The following is a 15,413-nucleotide window of genomic DNA, read 5'->3' as shown; positions in this document are numbered from 1 at the left end:
ATCCAAAAATGCCCAACTTTGCATAGCACCTTTTTCTTCTTGCTGAGCTATGGCCTTGGAGACAAAGATCTACCTTCATATTATATCACACCATTCACCTGCAGGTCTCAAAGCACTTCTTAAAAATGAAGCTTCGCAATGCCTTCTGCAAGACACATAGTATTATCTCCATTTTACCAGGATGGGGATTATCCATGAGCGTGAGAGGTGATGCAACAAAAAGATCAAATAACTTTCTTGAGGCCACATTGCAAGTCAGTGGACAAGGCAGGGAAAGAACCCAGGTGTCCCTGTGCCAACCATTAGTGAAGATTCTCATTAAATTCTACCTTACCTATGGCTCCCTCCTTCCCCTAAACTGATTGGGGATGCCTATGCAACACTCGAAAGCTGTTGCTGCTCCAGCTACTCCTTCCTTCCCTTGTGACGTCCTGCCTATTAGAAGCATTTTCAAATCAACACTAGAGAGAGAAACAGAAAAGAAAGGCTCCTACATTCCTTCCAGCTTTCAATCATGTTTCCAGAGCAATTGGGCTGGAAAGTTGCTCACTGGTGAGCTCCGCTATGAATAGAAGCAATGAATAAATTACTGCAGCTGACAAATTAGGACTTCTCCAGCAAGAGGGAAGGGTTCACAGAGAAAGCAGTGCAGTGAAAATCCATTCCCCAACCCTGTACCCAGGAGAAAAAGATCCAACCTGCACAGGCTGCCTCTGGACACATCACCATCCAGAAGATTCCAGTTTTGGTCTTCTAGGAGATACTATCATACTCTGCAAGCACAGGACCAGGCTTTGTCAGATGGGGAAGGGATTTTCTTGAATCATGATGGCTAAAGGGCCTTCTGAGGTTTATTGCTTGGAGAACTCAGCCAGGAATGGATCATCAAGTAGCATGTAAACCCTTTGAAAAGTGCAAAGACAATATCCACCTTCTGAAGCAGCAGTCTAAGGGCTAACGGTAAATTAATTAATTTCCATTCTGTACTTTAACGTGTCTAGGGATGGTGTGTTTTTGCAGACACCAGGTCTGATCCTAATGGGAAACTCCAGATGGCTTGCTCCATATTTATTTGTGTATGTGTATAGGGGCTCGGAGAACAGGGGAGCAAAGAAGAAGGTTGGGCACCAGTAAATGCGGTTCCCAAGTCTGGCATACAGAATGAAATGTGTCCTCCTGCTACATGGTTAGTATGGCAAGGACCTACTGGGGGATCAGAGGAGTCATTTCAATTTGCGAAATAGTTTCTTTAAAGGACACCATGCTGGCCCCACTTCCTCCTTATGTCCACCTGTGCAGCTCCCACTGATGTGTGCTGCTGGTAGCTGCAGGTATGGCAGGAAACATGGCTGTCTGTCCCATGCTTTAACAAGGCCAAGAAACCTGGGGGTTTTCCCTCCTCTGCCACTGACTCAGTGTGTGTCTTTGGATGAATTAGGTAGCCTCTGTGCCTGTTTCCCCATCTCTAAGATGGGAATGCTACTTTGGAACATTGTGAAGCTTAATTAATTCATGGTTGTAAATGTAACAGAGGAATTGCCCTACCAGATCAGAGTCTATTCAGTCCAGTATCCTGCGATCAGCAACAGGTGCTTCAAAGTAAGACACAAGACAGCCTGTACTGGAATAACCTGTCCACAGGAAAAGCTTCTTCCAAACTGCCATGAGTCAGAGGTGGGCTTAGCCCTGAAGCATGAGGGTTTATAACCCTTCTTAGGCTTCACCTATACTGTGAGGTAGGGGGTATGAGTCCCCTGCTCATGTACACATATTCTAGCTAGATTGAGGCGAGCTCGTGTGAGTATAAACAGCAGTGTAGCCACTGTAGTGAGGGTAGCAGCAGCTTAGCCATGCCGAGTACACAGATGCCAGGCCCCTGTGGGAATGCACAGGGCATGGCTAAGCTGTGCCTATGCGACCGCAGTTACGCTGCTGTTTATACTCAGGCTAGGTCAGCGAGAGCTAGCATGTGTACGCAAGCGGAGGAATCGCTCCTCTAGCTCATAGCGTAGATGTAGCCTTAGAGGGAAAAAATGAATTCTTTCTAGTATAACTGGGGATGTTCTCACTGGGTATATAAATGCCTAACTATTCTGCATCCTGCTAAGCTCTTGGCCTCAGTAGCATCTTGTGGCAATGAGTTCTACAGGCTATTTCATTTTATCAGCTTTATATTAGCTGCCTTTCATTTTCATCGACTGTGCCCTTATTCTCATCGTGTGGGAATGGCTAAGGAAGCTAGAGAGGAGTCAAGGCATTCAGTTGGAAGTCTTGGAAAGCTAGTAAATAGTGGAAGGTTTTTATTCTTGAAATCAATGGGCTCTGTTTCATGGCTCTCAATGAATAGCCATGAGACAGAGGCTGAAATTTTGTCATGCATGAAATATTAGTCAGCCGTCAATGTGGCTATTAGAGGGGTTATTCTAGTCCTAAAAATTAGGAGAGTGCTTTGAATTCCTAGGGCAGAAAGGTGCAAACTAAAAATATGATCCCTGACAAAATAGCCTTCAGCTGCACTCAGTACTAGATGATAAGAGCTCAGGCCTGGAGAAGAGAAGGTACTGACTGCAGGAAGGGGGAGTGCTGGATGTGATGTTTATGTGCACTGGATTTGTATGGTTTCAGGCTTTTGAACTAGCTTCCTTCCTCACTTTGCCAACCACATCAGGAAGAAGGGATGGCTAAGCTCATAGTGACAATGAACACCACCAGAGGAGCCTATGGGAGCCCCAAATCCTGGAACCCAGAGCACACCGAGAATGCCTCCCTGCCCAACTTTACACTGCCTTTCACGTTTCACCAACGGGCCACTGACCAAGCGCTGAATGGAATCCTCATTGCTGTCCTGGGCATTGTCATGGTGTCACTGGGGTGCACCATGCAGCTCTCCAAGATCAAGACTCACTTCTGGAAACCTAAAGGGGTGGCCATTGCTGTGGTGGCTCAGTATGGCATAATGCCTCTGACAGCGTTTGCCCTGGGAAAGCTTTTTCATTTGGGCCCTATTGAGTCTCTGGCTGTGCTCATCTGTGGCTGCTGTCCAGGTGGAAACCTCTCAAACATTTTTAGTCTGGCAGCAAAAGGAGATATGAACCTGAGGTAAGGAGAGCTCGGTACCTCACCATTGTCACTGGCCAGGCCATTTCAGTTAGGAGACTGGTCTACAGTCTAACTTAGTTCTCTCAATTCTAATGCTTCAGGCAGGAATAAATTTGGTATTGTACCCAAAGTATTTTTTGAGTACTCATCAGCTTGGTGCTAAATGCTGCTTAGTCACTATTGGTCCGGAGCAGCGCTCTGGCACCTAAAATCTAGAATAGAGCTGCACTCCAGCACTTGGGGTCACACCACCACTAAGATTTGACCTGGCTACCCCTCCATAATGCCAGCCAGAGCAGTAGCCAAGCCAAATTTCAGTGGTGGTGTGACCTGACGTACCAGGTTGCAACACCACTCAAATTTAGCCCAGCCACCAGTGTTCCCTCACGTTCCCCACACGTGCACCAGTAAACTACCTCATGTGGCTGGGAGCGTGACCGATGCCTGGGTTGGGCTCTTCTGCCAGAATCCACAGCAGCTCCTCTTGGCACTGGGGAAGCCCCAAACCAGCAGGGAGAAGGGAGAGTAAGGAGCAGAGTAGGGTGGAAGGGAGCCCAGCCAGCAGCTGGGTCCTGTTCTGCCTGCTGAGCCCTCCTGCCAGAACCCACAGCAGCTAGTCGTGGTGCTGCTCTGGGAACCAGCAGAAAGTTGAGAGCCAGCCAGCAGGGAGGAGTGAAGTAGGCAGAGGACGTAACACCCTCCCAGGAACCCAGGACGTAGGATCAAGCCAGCACGGAAGGTAAGGAGCAATGTGAGTGTAGGCAGAGAAATAGGGGAGTTTCTACCAGTCTTGCAGTTAGGACACAGGAATTAGAAACCTACACAGATTATAGTTTTAGGAGGAAAGAAACACTCAAAAGAGGAAGACAAGCTGTGTACTTTTGTTGGTGCCATAAGAAGAATTGATTTTAATAGCTTACCTGTGGCATACTCATCAGTCTTGTTACTCAGCACAGTATTGGACTACAAGCTACATTTCAAAGAACTGGATGTGAGTTTAAACCTCTTCAACCCAGGATTCAATCAAATGGCAGATGTTGTGCCCAATTACAAATTGACTGGGTAGTTAAATGAATAGATTGCGGAGACAAAGGTCCATCTAAACGTGATGAAAATATAATGATGAATTAAAGCCCAATAGGAGTGGTCCCTGTCCTCTCATCCTTTCATTAACAAATTCAACTGGTTGACATAAAATAAGGTTCTACTGTGGGACTTTTGATTATTTAGTTGGTTGTTTTAATAGTGCTTTTTGTTGTGGTGGTGGTGGTTGATTTTATTTTTATTGCATGGCAATATGGATCCTTGTGTTTGGTCCTGTGACACAGAGACCACATTTTCAAGACTGGGCTGCATATCTGACAACCTTGTTTGCATTTGGTGCCCAGTCACATAATTTGTGAATGCAGAAAAGCAAAAGCTGTATGTGCTCAAAAACTGCAAGTTTGTCCATGGGCAAAACTGTAGGTTCAGATATAAAGATTTGGGGCTTGATCCCGCTTTCATTAACTTCTCTTTTATAGTGGTGTAACTCCATTCATTTAGTTCAAGTAGAGTTACACCAACTTGAATCTGAAGTAACACAATGGTGATTCATGGCCATGGCTGAGACCCTTTTGAAAATTCAGTCAATTCAGCATAAATTCACATGCCACAGAGGTTTATGAGCAAATGCTGAAATTAACTAAGGAAAAGTGGCATTTCTCCCTGTTAGCTCTCTGCCATTAAACAAAGTGTCCCATAGTGCATCTTGATCAATTAACTCATCAAAATGACAAGATTTTCTAGCGGACCTTTTTGTGCACCCTGTGATTTAGAATCCACTCAGCATAGATTTCCCATATGACGACCATGCAAGCCCACCAAGCAGCAAAATACTGATTTAACATTTCATGCTACTTTTCCTAAGGAGATGATTTAGAAGCAATAGTAGGAGAGGGTCAGAAATTCAGGAGGCAAGTCACTGTAAGGTATCCTGTGAGGGTCTTATGAAAACAGTGAAACGCTTCATAGAATAAGCAGGAAAATACTACAAATTAAGGACAGGAGATGCAGTAGATGGCACTTCTCTCCTCAGCTCTTTTGTTTATTTTTAAGATATCATTATAATCTGAATCCCCTTAAAACACACCAAGTTTTCAAGTTGAGAGTCACACTTCTTTCCCAGCTACTATCATAAAAATCTTATGCAGTAGATCCAATTTACCTTTCTTCTAAAAGGTTATGTGATCAATTTAATCAGTGGATGTGAAATCTGAGTAAAATTCAAGACCCATGTAAAATATTCTTCTAGCATCTTAAATGCTTTATTTGAATTTTGCAGAGCATATGTTTTATAAAAGGAGTATTTTACATGTTCTGCTGATGGCCTCTTTGACTTATTACATGTGTGCTTTGCCTGTGTATTGCTACTTAAAGTTTGATATAGGAGCTGAGCTACACGTTTATATTAGAACAATGTGTGTATTTATTACTAATGTGTGAAGTCTCACAATTACTGTTGCACCGATTTTCAATTAGATAAAATTTACCAGTAAAATGTTAGTTAGGTTTCGAAAATGGCTGCTTTATCTTATGGTGACATCACATGAAAGATGGATTTTGGAGATTCTCTCACGTGATAGAATTACCAACTTGAGGGAATTTCTGCGGGGCTCCTGCACTATACAGTTTAGCACTACAGCATTACTGTTGCATCATTAGATGCATAATGGGGTTTTATACCTTTTTTTGAAGTGCCCAACGTTAGCCACCGTTGAGGGCAGAATACTGGCGTAAACGGACCATTGTTTTGTTCCAGCGTGGCAATGCCTACATTCCCTTCACCATTCCAGTTATTAGTACTTAAGAGACCTCTTTCCATTCCATGTAAATCAAGCAAGTCTTAAGGGGCTACCCCAAATAGAAAAAGGTAAGCCCCCCCCCCAAAAAAAAAATGAGACAAGCATTGCCTCAGTCCCGGGGCCCTTGTCCAAGATAAAAGAGTGAAAACAACAGCAAGGGAAAGACAGCTGAACTTTTGCACTTTATGTACATGTATAACAAGAACATCCAGAGTTATAACAGTAAGTATTTAGAAACAAACCAACCCAAGACCTTTGAAGATATAAACCCTTATGTCTCAGGGGAGAGCCAAATTTCTAATTAATGGGAGTTGAGAAGAAATTTTCCCTATGGGCAGGTTATTCCATAACTGCCTATTGTGCAGTTTCTTGTACTTTCCTTTAAAGCAACTGGTACCAGTCACTGCTGGAGATAGGATACTGGACTATGATGCAGTATGGCAATTTCTATGAACCAAGATGCATACTTAGGACTACTTTTTGAGCCTAAAATAGAACTGTCCTTTAAACGACTCAATCTTCCCTTACTTCCATTGCTGTAGATCCTTTCATCACCTGGTAATGCTGAAACCTCTGTGTGGGAAAGGGGAGAAATGGGAAAAGTGAGCTGAAATTATAGATGGACGTAAGTGTCCAAGTTAGATAAAGAGAAGAATATTCCAACAAATAATTTCATTCTACTGCTATTACATTTTCCCTTCATCTCAGCATTGTGATGACCACATGCTCAACGCTCCTGGCACTTGGGCTGATGCCTCTTCTCCTGTATCTTTACTCAAGAGGGCTGTACCAGGGCAACCTAGAGGGCAAAGTGCCTTACAAGGGAATAGTCATCTCCTTGGCCATGATGCTCATTCCCTGCACCATTGGCATCTTCCTGAATGAGAAGAAGCCACAGTATGCTCGCCTCATCATCAAGGTAAGAAGTGGTAATCACCTTTCCCTAAAGGCCTCGAAACAATTTACAAACTTTTTGTCTTGTCTTTCCCAACTCCTGATCCACTTTTATTTCAGGCAGGGATGATTGTGCTGCTTGTATCATCTGTTCCAATAATCGCTCTGTTTGTGACAAGTGTTGGAAACAGTATTTTGATCATCTTCTCGCCACCCCTACTGGGAACGTCTGCTTTGATGCCTTTTATTGGTTTCCTGCTTGGCTACATGCTATCTTCATTTTTCAAGCTCAATGACAGGTAGGTCTTTCTACATCCATGTAGAGGGGCAATTACACCACCGTCCCCCTTTGGGGGAGGGGCGAGTCTGTCTGCCTGCCTGCCCTTAGCCTCAGGGCAGTATGGCCCAATGGCCAGAGTCAGTACGCTTATGCTTGTCATCAGGGCAGTACAGCTTAGTAGTGGAGTCAATATAGTTGTCGATGTCAGGGCAGCACGGCCTAATGGCCAGAGTCAATATGGTCACCTTTGCTGTCAGGGGAGCCGAGTCAGTATGGTTGCCCTTGCCTTTAGGGTGATATGTTCTAATGGCCAGAGTCAACGGAACCCCCTCCCCAGTGGAGTCGTGGGGCCTGATGGCCAGAATCAATGTAGCTGCCCTCCTCAGCAGGGCTGAGTGGTCTAGTGGCCAGGTAGGGGAATAGGCAGCCACCAGTTGGGTAGGTGGCGGCCAGGATAGAGGGACCTGGGACCTCCAGGCTCCACTGGGTCCCAGCCCAGGGCCCTGACAGTGGTGAGTGTGATTGCCACTGAGTCAGCAGGGATCTGACCAAAACACACTGGTTCAAGATCCAGTTTGATAACCAGTCCACTGTCTAGTTCCCTATGGCTACTTCCTACCATATTCCCTGATGCTGTGGTCTAGACGTCTTTGGGGTCTCCCGGTTCCTCAGTGTGCACTGTTCCCGATAGCTCTGGCCTCCCTTAGGCATCCACAGGTATCCAGGCATCTGCCTGGATCTCAGTGCCTCTGGCTCCCGCCGTCTGGGGTTCTAGCTGCTCCCGGGCTGGAGCCTGCGAGGTGCGTCCTTCCTTTCAGGCAGTCAGCCTAGAATGAGCTGGGCTGCTCCACTTAATACTGCAGCAGCTGTTGGAGCATGTCTAAGAGGGCGAGGGGGCATGGTTTCCTCTGTCCAGAGTGTGGGGTTAACCCCTTCTTGTCCAGTGTGGGGCAAGTACACCCCATCACAATCCCTTATCACACTCACTCCCTTTTTACCTAGGAGTTCTAAGAAAGGGGATTGAGTACAAAAGAATGACACTGAAATCTTGGGAGGTGCTGAATGAGATGCTTTCAGCATGGAGGCTCTGACGCACTCTGACAACTGAACTTTGAACATGATCTCCCAGTGCTGATGCTGAAGTCTGAGCACAGACGAGAGAAGTTGTCTACACAGATCCCACCCTCACCCCCCAAAAATATGATTTTGTAGTGATAAAATGGTGCCAGCAGCAACCCTGATATTGACACTTGTTATTTAACTACAGGATACACATGAATACAGGCTGTGACACTGCAAGTTACCTCTGTACCAAGTTCCCTGTAAGCTGCATGGCTGCGCAGCAGGCTATCAAGGGTCACACAGGCGGGAAGAGGTGCCTCTCCCCTGGTCCTAGAGCTGCTGCAGTGAGAGAGGGCTGGGGGAAGTCCTCTCTTCCCGCAGCCTGCACCCCAAACCCCCCATCCTCAGCCCCACTCGAGAGCCTGCACCCCCCAGCCAGAGCCCTCACCCCCCTGCACCAGCCCTGAGACCCTCACACACTCCAAACCCCTCGGCCCCACATCACCTCCATATTGGTGCACATGACAAAATTAATTCTACACATGGATGTAAAAAATTAGAGGGAGCATTGCCTCTGTATTGTCCCTAGCCTACGTGCCTCAATCCTTACGGGGAAGAGAGATGAGTAGAGTCTCATGGACCAATTCATTCTTTGGCCATCTTGGGTCTGCCAAAAGTGGAACCAATGGCAGAGGCAATTCTGTCAAATGGACCTGAAGACCCACCAAGTTATTTCACACAGGCCTCTGAACAAGCTGATGGATGGTTTGACTTTTGGTCACTACAGACCTGTTCATTTCAGAATTCTCAGTTACGGACAATGAAATATGAAAGAGAAAAGTCAGGATAACTCCCAAGTAGAAAGTGATGGAGACAAGGGTGAGTGAGTGCTGATAGGACTGCCAAAACTCAAACAATTATTCCTATTTTGATAACTGCTTCACATCACAAAGGGCATAACAATATTCAGCTGAAGACCCCAACACAGACTCAAAGTGAGGACCCCACTACACAACTCTGAATCATCCCTTATCATGCCTTGAGCCCATGGGTAACCCAGCCAAGATAACCCTCCTAACACACACAAACCTCCCCTTACCTTTCCCGGGTGGTGCTCTCTCCCTCTCCTCACTTTTGAACCAGATTTTTTTTCCTCTTGTGGAGGCAGCAGCTCCTGGAGAACCTCAGATTCATGACCGCCAAGCATTACTAGGCAGGATTTCCACCCATGCACACCATCTGTCACTACCTACCCTTGCACACTCCCAAAGGAGTGCTGGGCAAAGCATCTCATTTGAATTCTCAGCACTGCTCCTACTGCAGTTTCTTTTACCACAGTCAAATGCATAAACATCTGGGCACCATGTCTACTTTAAGCTGTATAGAAATGTAACCGTTTTGCAATTCATGCCTGTGTTTAACTCTTTCTTGTACAGGTGCAGGCGGACAGTCTGCATGGAGACTGGTTGCCAGAATGTGCAGCTCTGCTCTACCATTCTCAAAGTGGCCTTTGCCCCTGATGTCATTGGACCCCTTTTCTTCTTCCCTTTCCTGTACATGGTATTTCAGCTTGGAGAGGGCTTTCTCCTGATACTGGCCTTCAGGGTTCATGAAAAACTAAAGAAACCAAACGGCAAGTGTAGTATAACCAAAACCTCTCTCCTGTTCCTACATGCTTTTCATCTCAAAGTAGTGCATATCCTGGTATCACTGACCTGCTGCTATCTCTGGGGTGGAACTCAGTTGCTGCGTAACAGGACACAGCAAAACGAAACTCAGCAGCTAGAAGTGAAAAATAGCCTCTCCATATAATACTGCATAGGGAATTGAGGATACTAGGGGCCACAACTTCTGATATCAAAAGTTTAGGAGTGTGAGATACTGACTATGCAACCCACCAACGGTCACAGCTTTCCAGAGGGTCCTGTGCTTCAGTGTGCAGGCACACCCCAAAAGCAGGGAATCTGTATTGACACAACTCTAAGGAGAAGAATATCGTGTCCATTTGAAACAGAGAGGAATATGAGGTAGACAGCTGCCTGACACATCTTGAGTATCACTACATGTTGTTGAGTGACGGGCGGGAAAGGAACGAGCCCCCCCATATGCAAGTCACATAAGTCATGTCATTAGAAGGTAAATGCTGGGAGCAGCCCACTAGACATTTCCAGTGTGAAATTTCTGCATAGAAATTAGAGGCTCCAAGACTGGAAGCTCTGTAGTGTAGGATAAGAAGATTTTCATCTTATTTTGTTACCCAGCCCTGGCCAGTAACATCATACTCATTACCATCTGACAACTGTCAGGTCACTGTGACAGGGTGCAACTCTTGCGTGCACCCCTTTGTGGTACAACATGGTCCTATGACTGCTCTGCCTCAGTTTCTCATATACATATTATGGCCTATCCAACCATAGTATCAGCCAGCCCTCCAGCCAAGTGACCTCAAAGCATCCAGCCTCTTCCAGGAAAAGGGATCGTTCAAAAACAAAGTTTCAAACGATACAAAACAAAGGTATCATCTGCCCAGCCAGGCTCTACCAGTGCTGTAAATTGCCAGCCATCACACGCTAGCTCCGCATCTCTCAAATAGTTCAGTTTCATAAGTGCAGCAAATGTGGATACCTGAGCCCAAGACTGGCCTTTAACCCTTTCTAGCACAGGATGGGACAGTTTCACCCTATCACAGTGGCCTACAAATATGAGTTGATTGTGTCATTGAAATTCTTAATGAACATGAGTTAATTTACCTCTGCCAGATGCTGCTCTTCTGGACCAATATACAATAGTTTAGGATAGAAAGTGAAGAATGCTTAATCCAAATGAGTGGATTGCTTTTTGGTGAGGTTGCAAACAAGTATTGCAGCTGAGAGGGGAGACTGGTTGGATGTATAAGCAAATTCGGCAGCTGCCTTTGTGGTTTAAAAACAAAAAAAAAAGGGTAGGCTAATTTCATAGCAATCAGGACAGCTGTTCTAGTCCAGTACTACTGCAGCTCTCTCTCTGGGCTTCAGCTGGGGAACAGCTTCAAACCCCATTGAGCCTTACAGGCAGGGGCTGCTTAGGAGAGCCACTCAAGCAGAACATCTAGCAGCCATCTTAGGCCTGCCCCTGCCCTAGACAGCTGGCTCCATCTACTTTGGTAGGCAGAGCAGAGGTTGATTTGCACCACAGAGTGCAGTAGTGGTGGTTTGTCATATTTTGTAAATGCAGCTAGTTTGCTAATAGACACTTTCTTTTAAATGGAAAAGCAGTGTGCACTGGAAACATACAAAAAGGTGACATTTTCCACTTACTGTTAAATGGACTCTTTTCTAAAAATTCCATGCAAATCAAAGTCTGGTTCATGAAGTGACTTGAAACAAAATAGCTGCAGGTTTTTTTATTTGTTTGGGGAACGGGGGAGGAGCAGAGGGTTGCCACTTTTATTTTGCACAGCTCTGTCCCTTGAGATCTAAAGAAGATCAGGCATTGCTCAGTGTAATATAGGAATCCCTGCATTACAGCAACCATTCATCTTTCCTGCAGCATCACCTTCCAGTGATATGGGTTAGGGACAATGTGGTCTCATATGGACTTTTTTTTTCTCCCCACCTCTTCTTTAGATACAGCAAAGATGATCTATACAGCTGTGGATGATCTTGCACAAGAAACAAAGCCACCCAGGCCCCTAAGAAACACCAGCAAAATAGGGGGATACTACAGAAGCTCCACACCTCAGATACACCCACCAATGCTCCAGGTTATATCTTCTGCACCTGGTTTGCTGAACTCCAGCAGTTTTGCATGAAATGTTGATTTTAAAACAAAGGGGTGAGCAGATCTTCTCACAGGCCCACTTCTACCCCCACTGGACGTTCTCCAGAAAGGGCACCAAGCACCACAGGCTATAGTTTGAGACTCATTGGACTAACCAATTTTTGGTCATCTACAAAACATTCATATTTTGGCTGATGATGAAATGGTGCAGTCCATCCCAGTGAGCTCTCTCCCAGTTTCCCACGAGCTCTGTGCCAGACACCTTGGAACTAACAGCATGACAGCTTATTATTGATTGCTACCATTAATGCAGCCAGACCCATTCTTTTGAGTTGTTTTTCTGGGCACATAGTTTTGCTGGCAAGTGTTAGAGGGGGAGGCAAAAGCCTTTCAAAAGTTCAAGCTAATTTCTCTCATTAGAATCTAAAAGGTATCCTGGAATTTTCTCATAACAGGATCGACAAATGAAAAGTGACCACATGTACAGTTTAGGAGTCCTTTACTATCAATCACAGGCACTCCCCTTTACCCCAGCAGTTTTGTACATCTAAAGTCCCCAAACCATAGGCCTTGAAGCCCCAAAACATGACCTGCAGCCAACCTTAGCTTGTCTATAATTTAACATGGGGAGGTTTCTAAGATACTTATAAGGCTGACCCTAGTGTCTGACTGCCTCATACACTTAAGAGCTATTATCCACATCTTATAAATGGAGAACCGAGGCACACAGAGGCTCTGACTTGCCCAAAATCACAGAGTAAGAAACTGAACCTGGGTCTGCCTCATCCTAAGCTAGTACCCTAACCGCTGGACTGGTCTGCCCAAGGACAAGACCACCTGTCCTGAAGCGCCGTGCTTTATAGAAACACTCCCAACATCTGAAGTAATAATACTGAACACTCTGAAAGCATCATATAAGCATTAACTAAGCCACAAGGCCAGTCAGTAACAAAGCAGCATTAGAACTCAGAAGCTCCAGGCTCCCAGTTCTGTGCTCACACCAGTGGTTCACCATACCTCAGAGTAAAATAATTTAAGAACATTGAGCATATTAAAAAACCACCATTCTATAAAGCCACAAACTTTTGACTTACAATTGCTGTAGTTTTGCTACATTATGTAAATTAGATGTAGGCCTTAGGCTCCTGGCAAGAGGCCAATAGTCACTGGTGATGCAAAGATGAGAACTCTTTTTGCACGCTTAGTGCGATTCAGACCCCATTGAAGTGAATCAGAGCCTTTCCACTGATTTCCATTATGCTGGTACCCATCATGGTCGTAAAGCTCTTTAGAAGCAAGTATCTTTAGCCACTGACCATTTATTCAATGGCTGTCTCACTTGCATTCCAAAGACCTTTATCCCTTACACTGCTGGATAAAGCTTTCCAAAATGCAGCAATTGCATATGGGTAATGTTCCTTTAATAGCTAGAATATCCTCGGATGCAGAGTTTAAAGATTTCACTGTAAGTCTGCCAACCCCCACCGTTCAAAACCCCTCCCACAAAGCGTGGGATTGCCTTAAAATATGGTCGTTTTTCAAACCCATTTTTCAGCAGCACCATCCCCTCTACATTGTCCCGGCCTCTACTTAGCTCCTACATGACGTCTCATGGTGGGCCACCATCTTCCTTGAGGGCAGACTGATTTCAGCCCCTTGGAAACAGTGTTTCCTGTCTTCACTGGTAGCAGCCTGACTGTGACCAGCTGGGTCTTTAGCACCACTCACATTAGCAGCGGCCATATTAGTGAAGAAATAAGCTTCATAGAAGCAAAAACAGAATCAGTCAGGAAAACCTTTATAAAACACTACATATACTTTAGGAGCAGAGGCATAATGAGGCCGGACAGAAGCCTGCTGTGGATTTTAAGAGTCTGTTCTGTTAACATAACAGTGTAAGCATAAGTAGAACTATGTATGTGTAAGTGTAAAAAATTGCAGTGTAATCATGTTTGCAAGACCAAGAAAAAAGTGACTAAAAAGCTAGAAGGCCAGTTTGAACTAACATTAAACCTGTACCAAGAGGAAGAAAGTTAACATGGAAATGAGAAACTAATACATATGCATAAGAGGTAACAAGCTTATGTAACAAAAGGTAGTTTAAAGCTGTATAGTCTAGTGCTGGAAGCAACCGATCAGGTCATCCGACTGAGCTTCCCATTTGTAATTGACTGCTACTTGCTGAGTGTTTGCCTTAATAAAGATTAGACTTACCTGCCAAGTGACTCCAAAGCCAACAATATATTGCAAGACTTGAAATAACATTGTGAATTGGTAATACTATCCTTGGAAGAAGTTGCACATGCCCACCACTTGTACCCCAAACACAAAGCCAACCAAAAGTAGAAAACAAAGTCTGCCTCACATTGAATTGATAATTTAAAGGGACAGGGCATTTTCAGTGCCAAATATCCAACTCCTTGCAACAAGAACTAAGCGTACTTAAGGTATCACTTGTTTTAAAGCATAAGGCAAGTCCTGCTTTTGCACAGACCAGAATCTTAACTGCAACAAATCTGTAACCACCAAGAACGGTCACTGACCTGTGGACACATAAAATAGCAATGGTAGCAATGACAGAACTCTGATCCAGAACCTACAACTGGAACTGGTTAGCAGTACATAGCCTCTATTACATGCAATTGAGCGGTTAGGACAAGTTGCATACAACCATTTACCAGAACATATTTCCCCAGAACGTCCTATATTGTTATGACTGCACCCCAAGAGATGATCCATAACTACCTGCCATTATTTCTAGTATTGGGCACTCTGATAATTGTTAGAGTTTAAAGCAGACTTCAGCCTACTTGGCAAGTTGTCAAGTTACTACAGCTTTCTAGGCCATGCCAAAGTGCTCTGCTACTGCTGAGACCCTAACCCACAATGAAATATTACCCAGAGATTTCATGTCCGCTAACAATCTCAGGTTTTATGAAATCTACAGTGCTCTGGAAAAGGCTCCCAGTTTCTTATCAATACCACTCACGTCCTCAGTGAGCTCCACCTCCCTATCCTAAAACAAGGCCCTGAGACTACCTCAAGAACCACTCTTGCTTCCTAGCAGCTTTTTAAGTACTGGGGCATGTAAATAATACAAATTACTACAAGTACCCACAGTTTAAGTGTTTCCCTGTAATCAAGTTCAAGCTTGCACTCTTAATGGCCTCTTCCTGTTACCACCTTTGCAGATTGAAAGCAGCAAGGAAGAGTCCATTTTACACCCCCGACTTTTATCACTAATTTCTCAATGACCAAACCTCTCTGAACATAAAAAGGCAGACTGCTTTTCGTGATTAGGTTCCATATATACTACTGTGGGTAGACACCACATGACATTAAAGAGAGGCAAGGTGGCTTTAAGAACAGCCATACTGGTCAGACCAAATGCCAGGTTCCTCACAGGTAATGAGCAGACAAGGTAATCAAGTGATCAACCCAATTGCCCATTCCCAGCTTCTGGCAGAGGCTACAAT

General features: G+C 44.9%; 1 protein-coding gene across 1 annotated transcript; it reads left to right on the top strand.

Moving 5' to 3' along the window:
• The first annotated feature begins 635 nt into the window (after positions 1-635).
• SLC10A1 (solute carrier family 10 member 1) lies at positions 636-14,162 on the top strand. The gene is made up of 6 exons (XM_084629781.1): positions 636-960; positions 2,626-3,099; positions 6,651-6,861; positions 6,957-7,135; positions 9,615-9,811; positions 11,784-14,162. Exons 2-6 carry the CDS (start codon positions 2,678-2,680, stop codon positions 11,966-11,968), a joined length of 1,194 nt encoding a protein of 397 aa, XP_084485907.1. The 5' UTR covers positions 636-960; positions 2,626-2,677; the 3' UTR covers positions 11,969-14,162.
• Positions 14,163-15,413: the final 1,251 nt, after the last annotated feature.

This window comes from Lepidochelys olivacea, assembly GCF_965140295.1.
Source record: "Lepidochelys olivacea isolate rLepOli2 genome assembly, chromosome: 6".
NCBI lineage: Eukaryota > Metazoa > Chordata > Testudines > Cheloniidae > Lepidochelys > Lepidochelys olivacea.
This window is presented reverse-complemented; position numbering and strand designations above follow the sequence as displayed.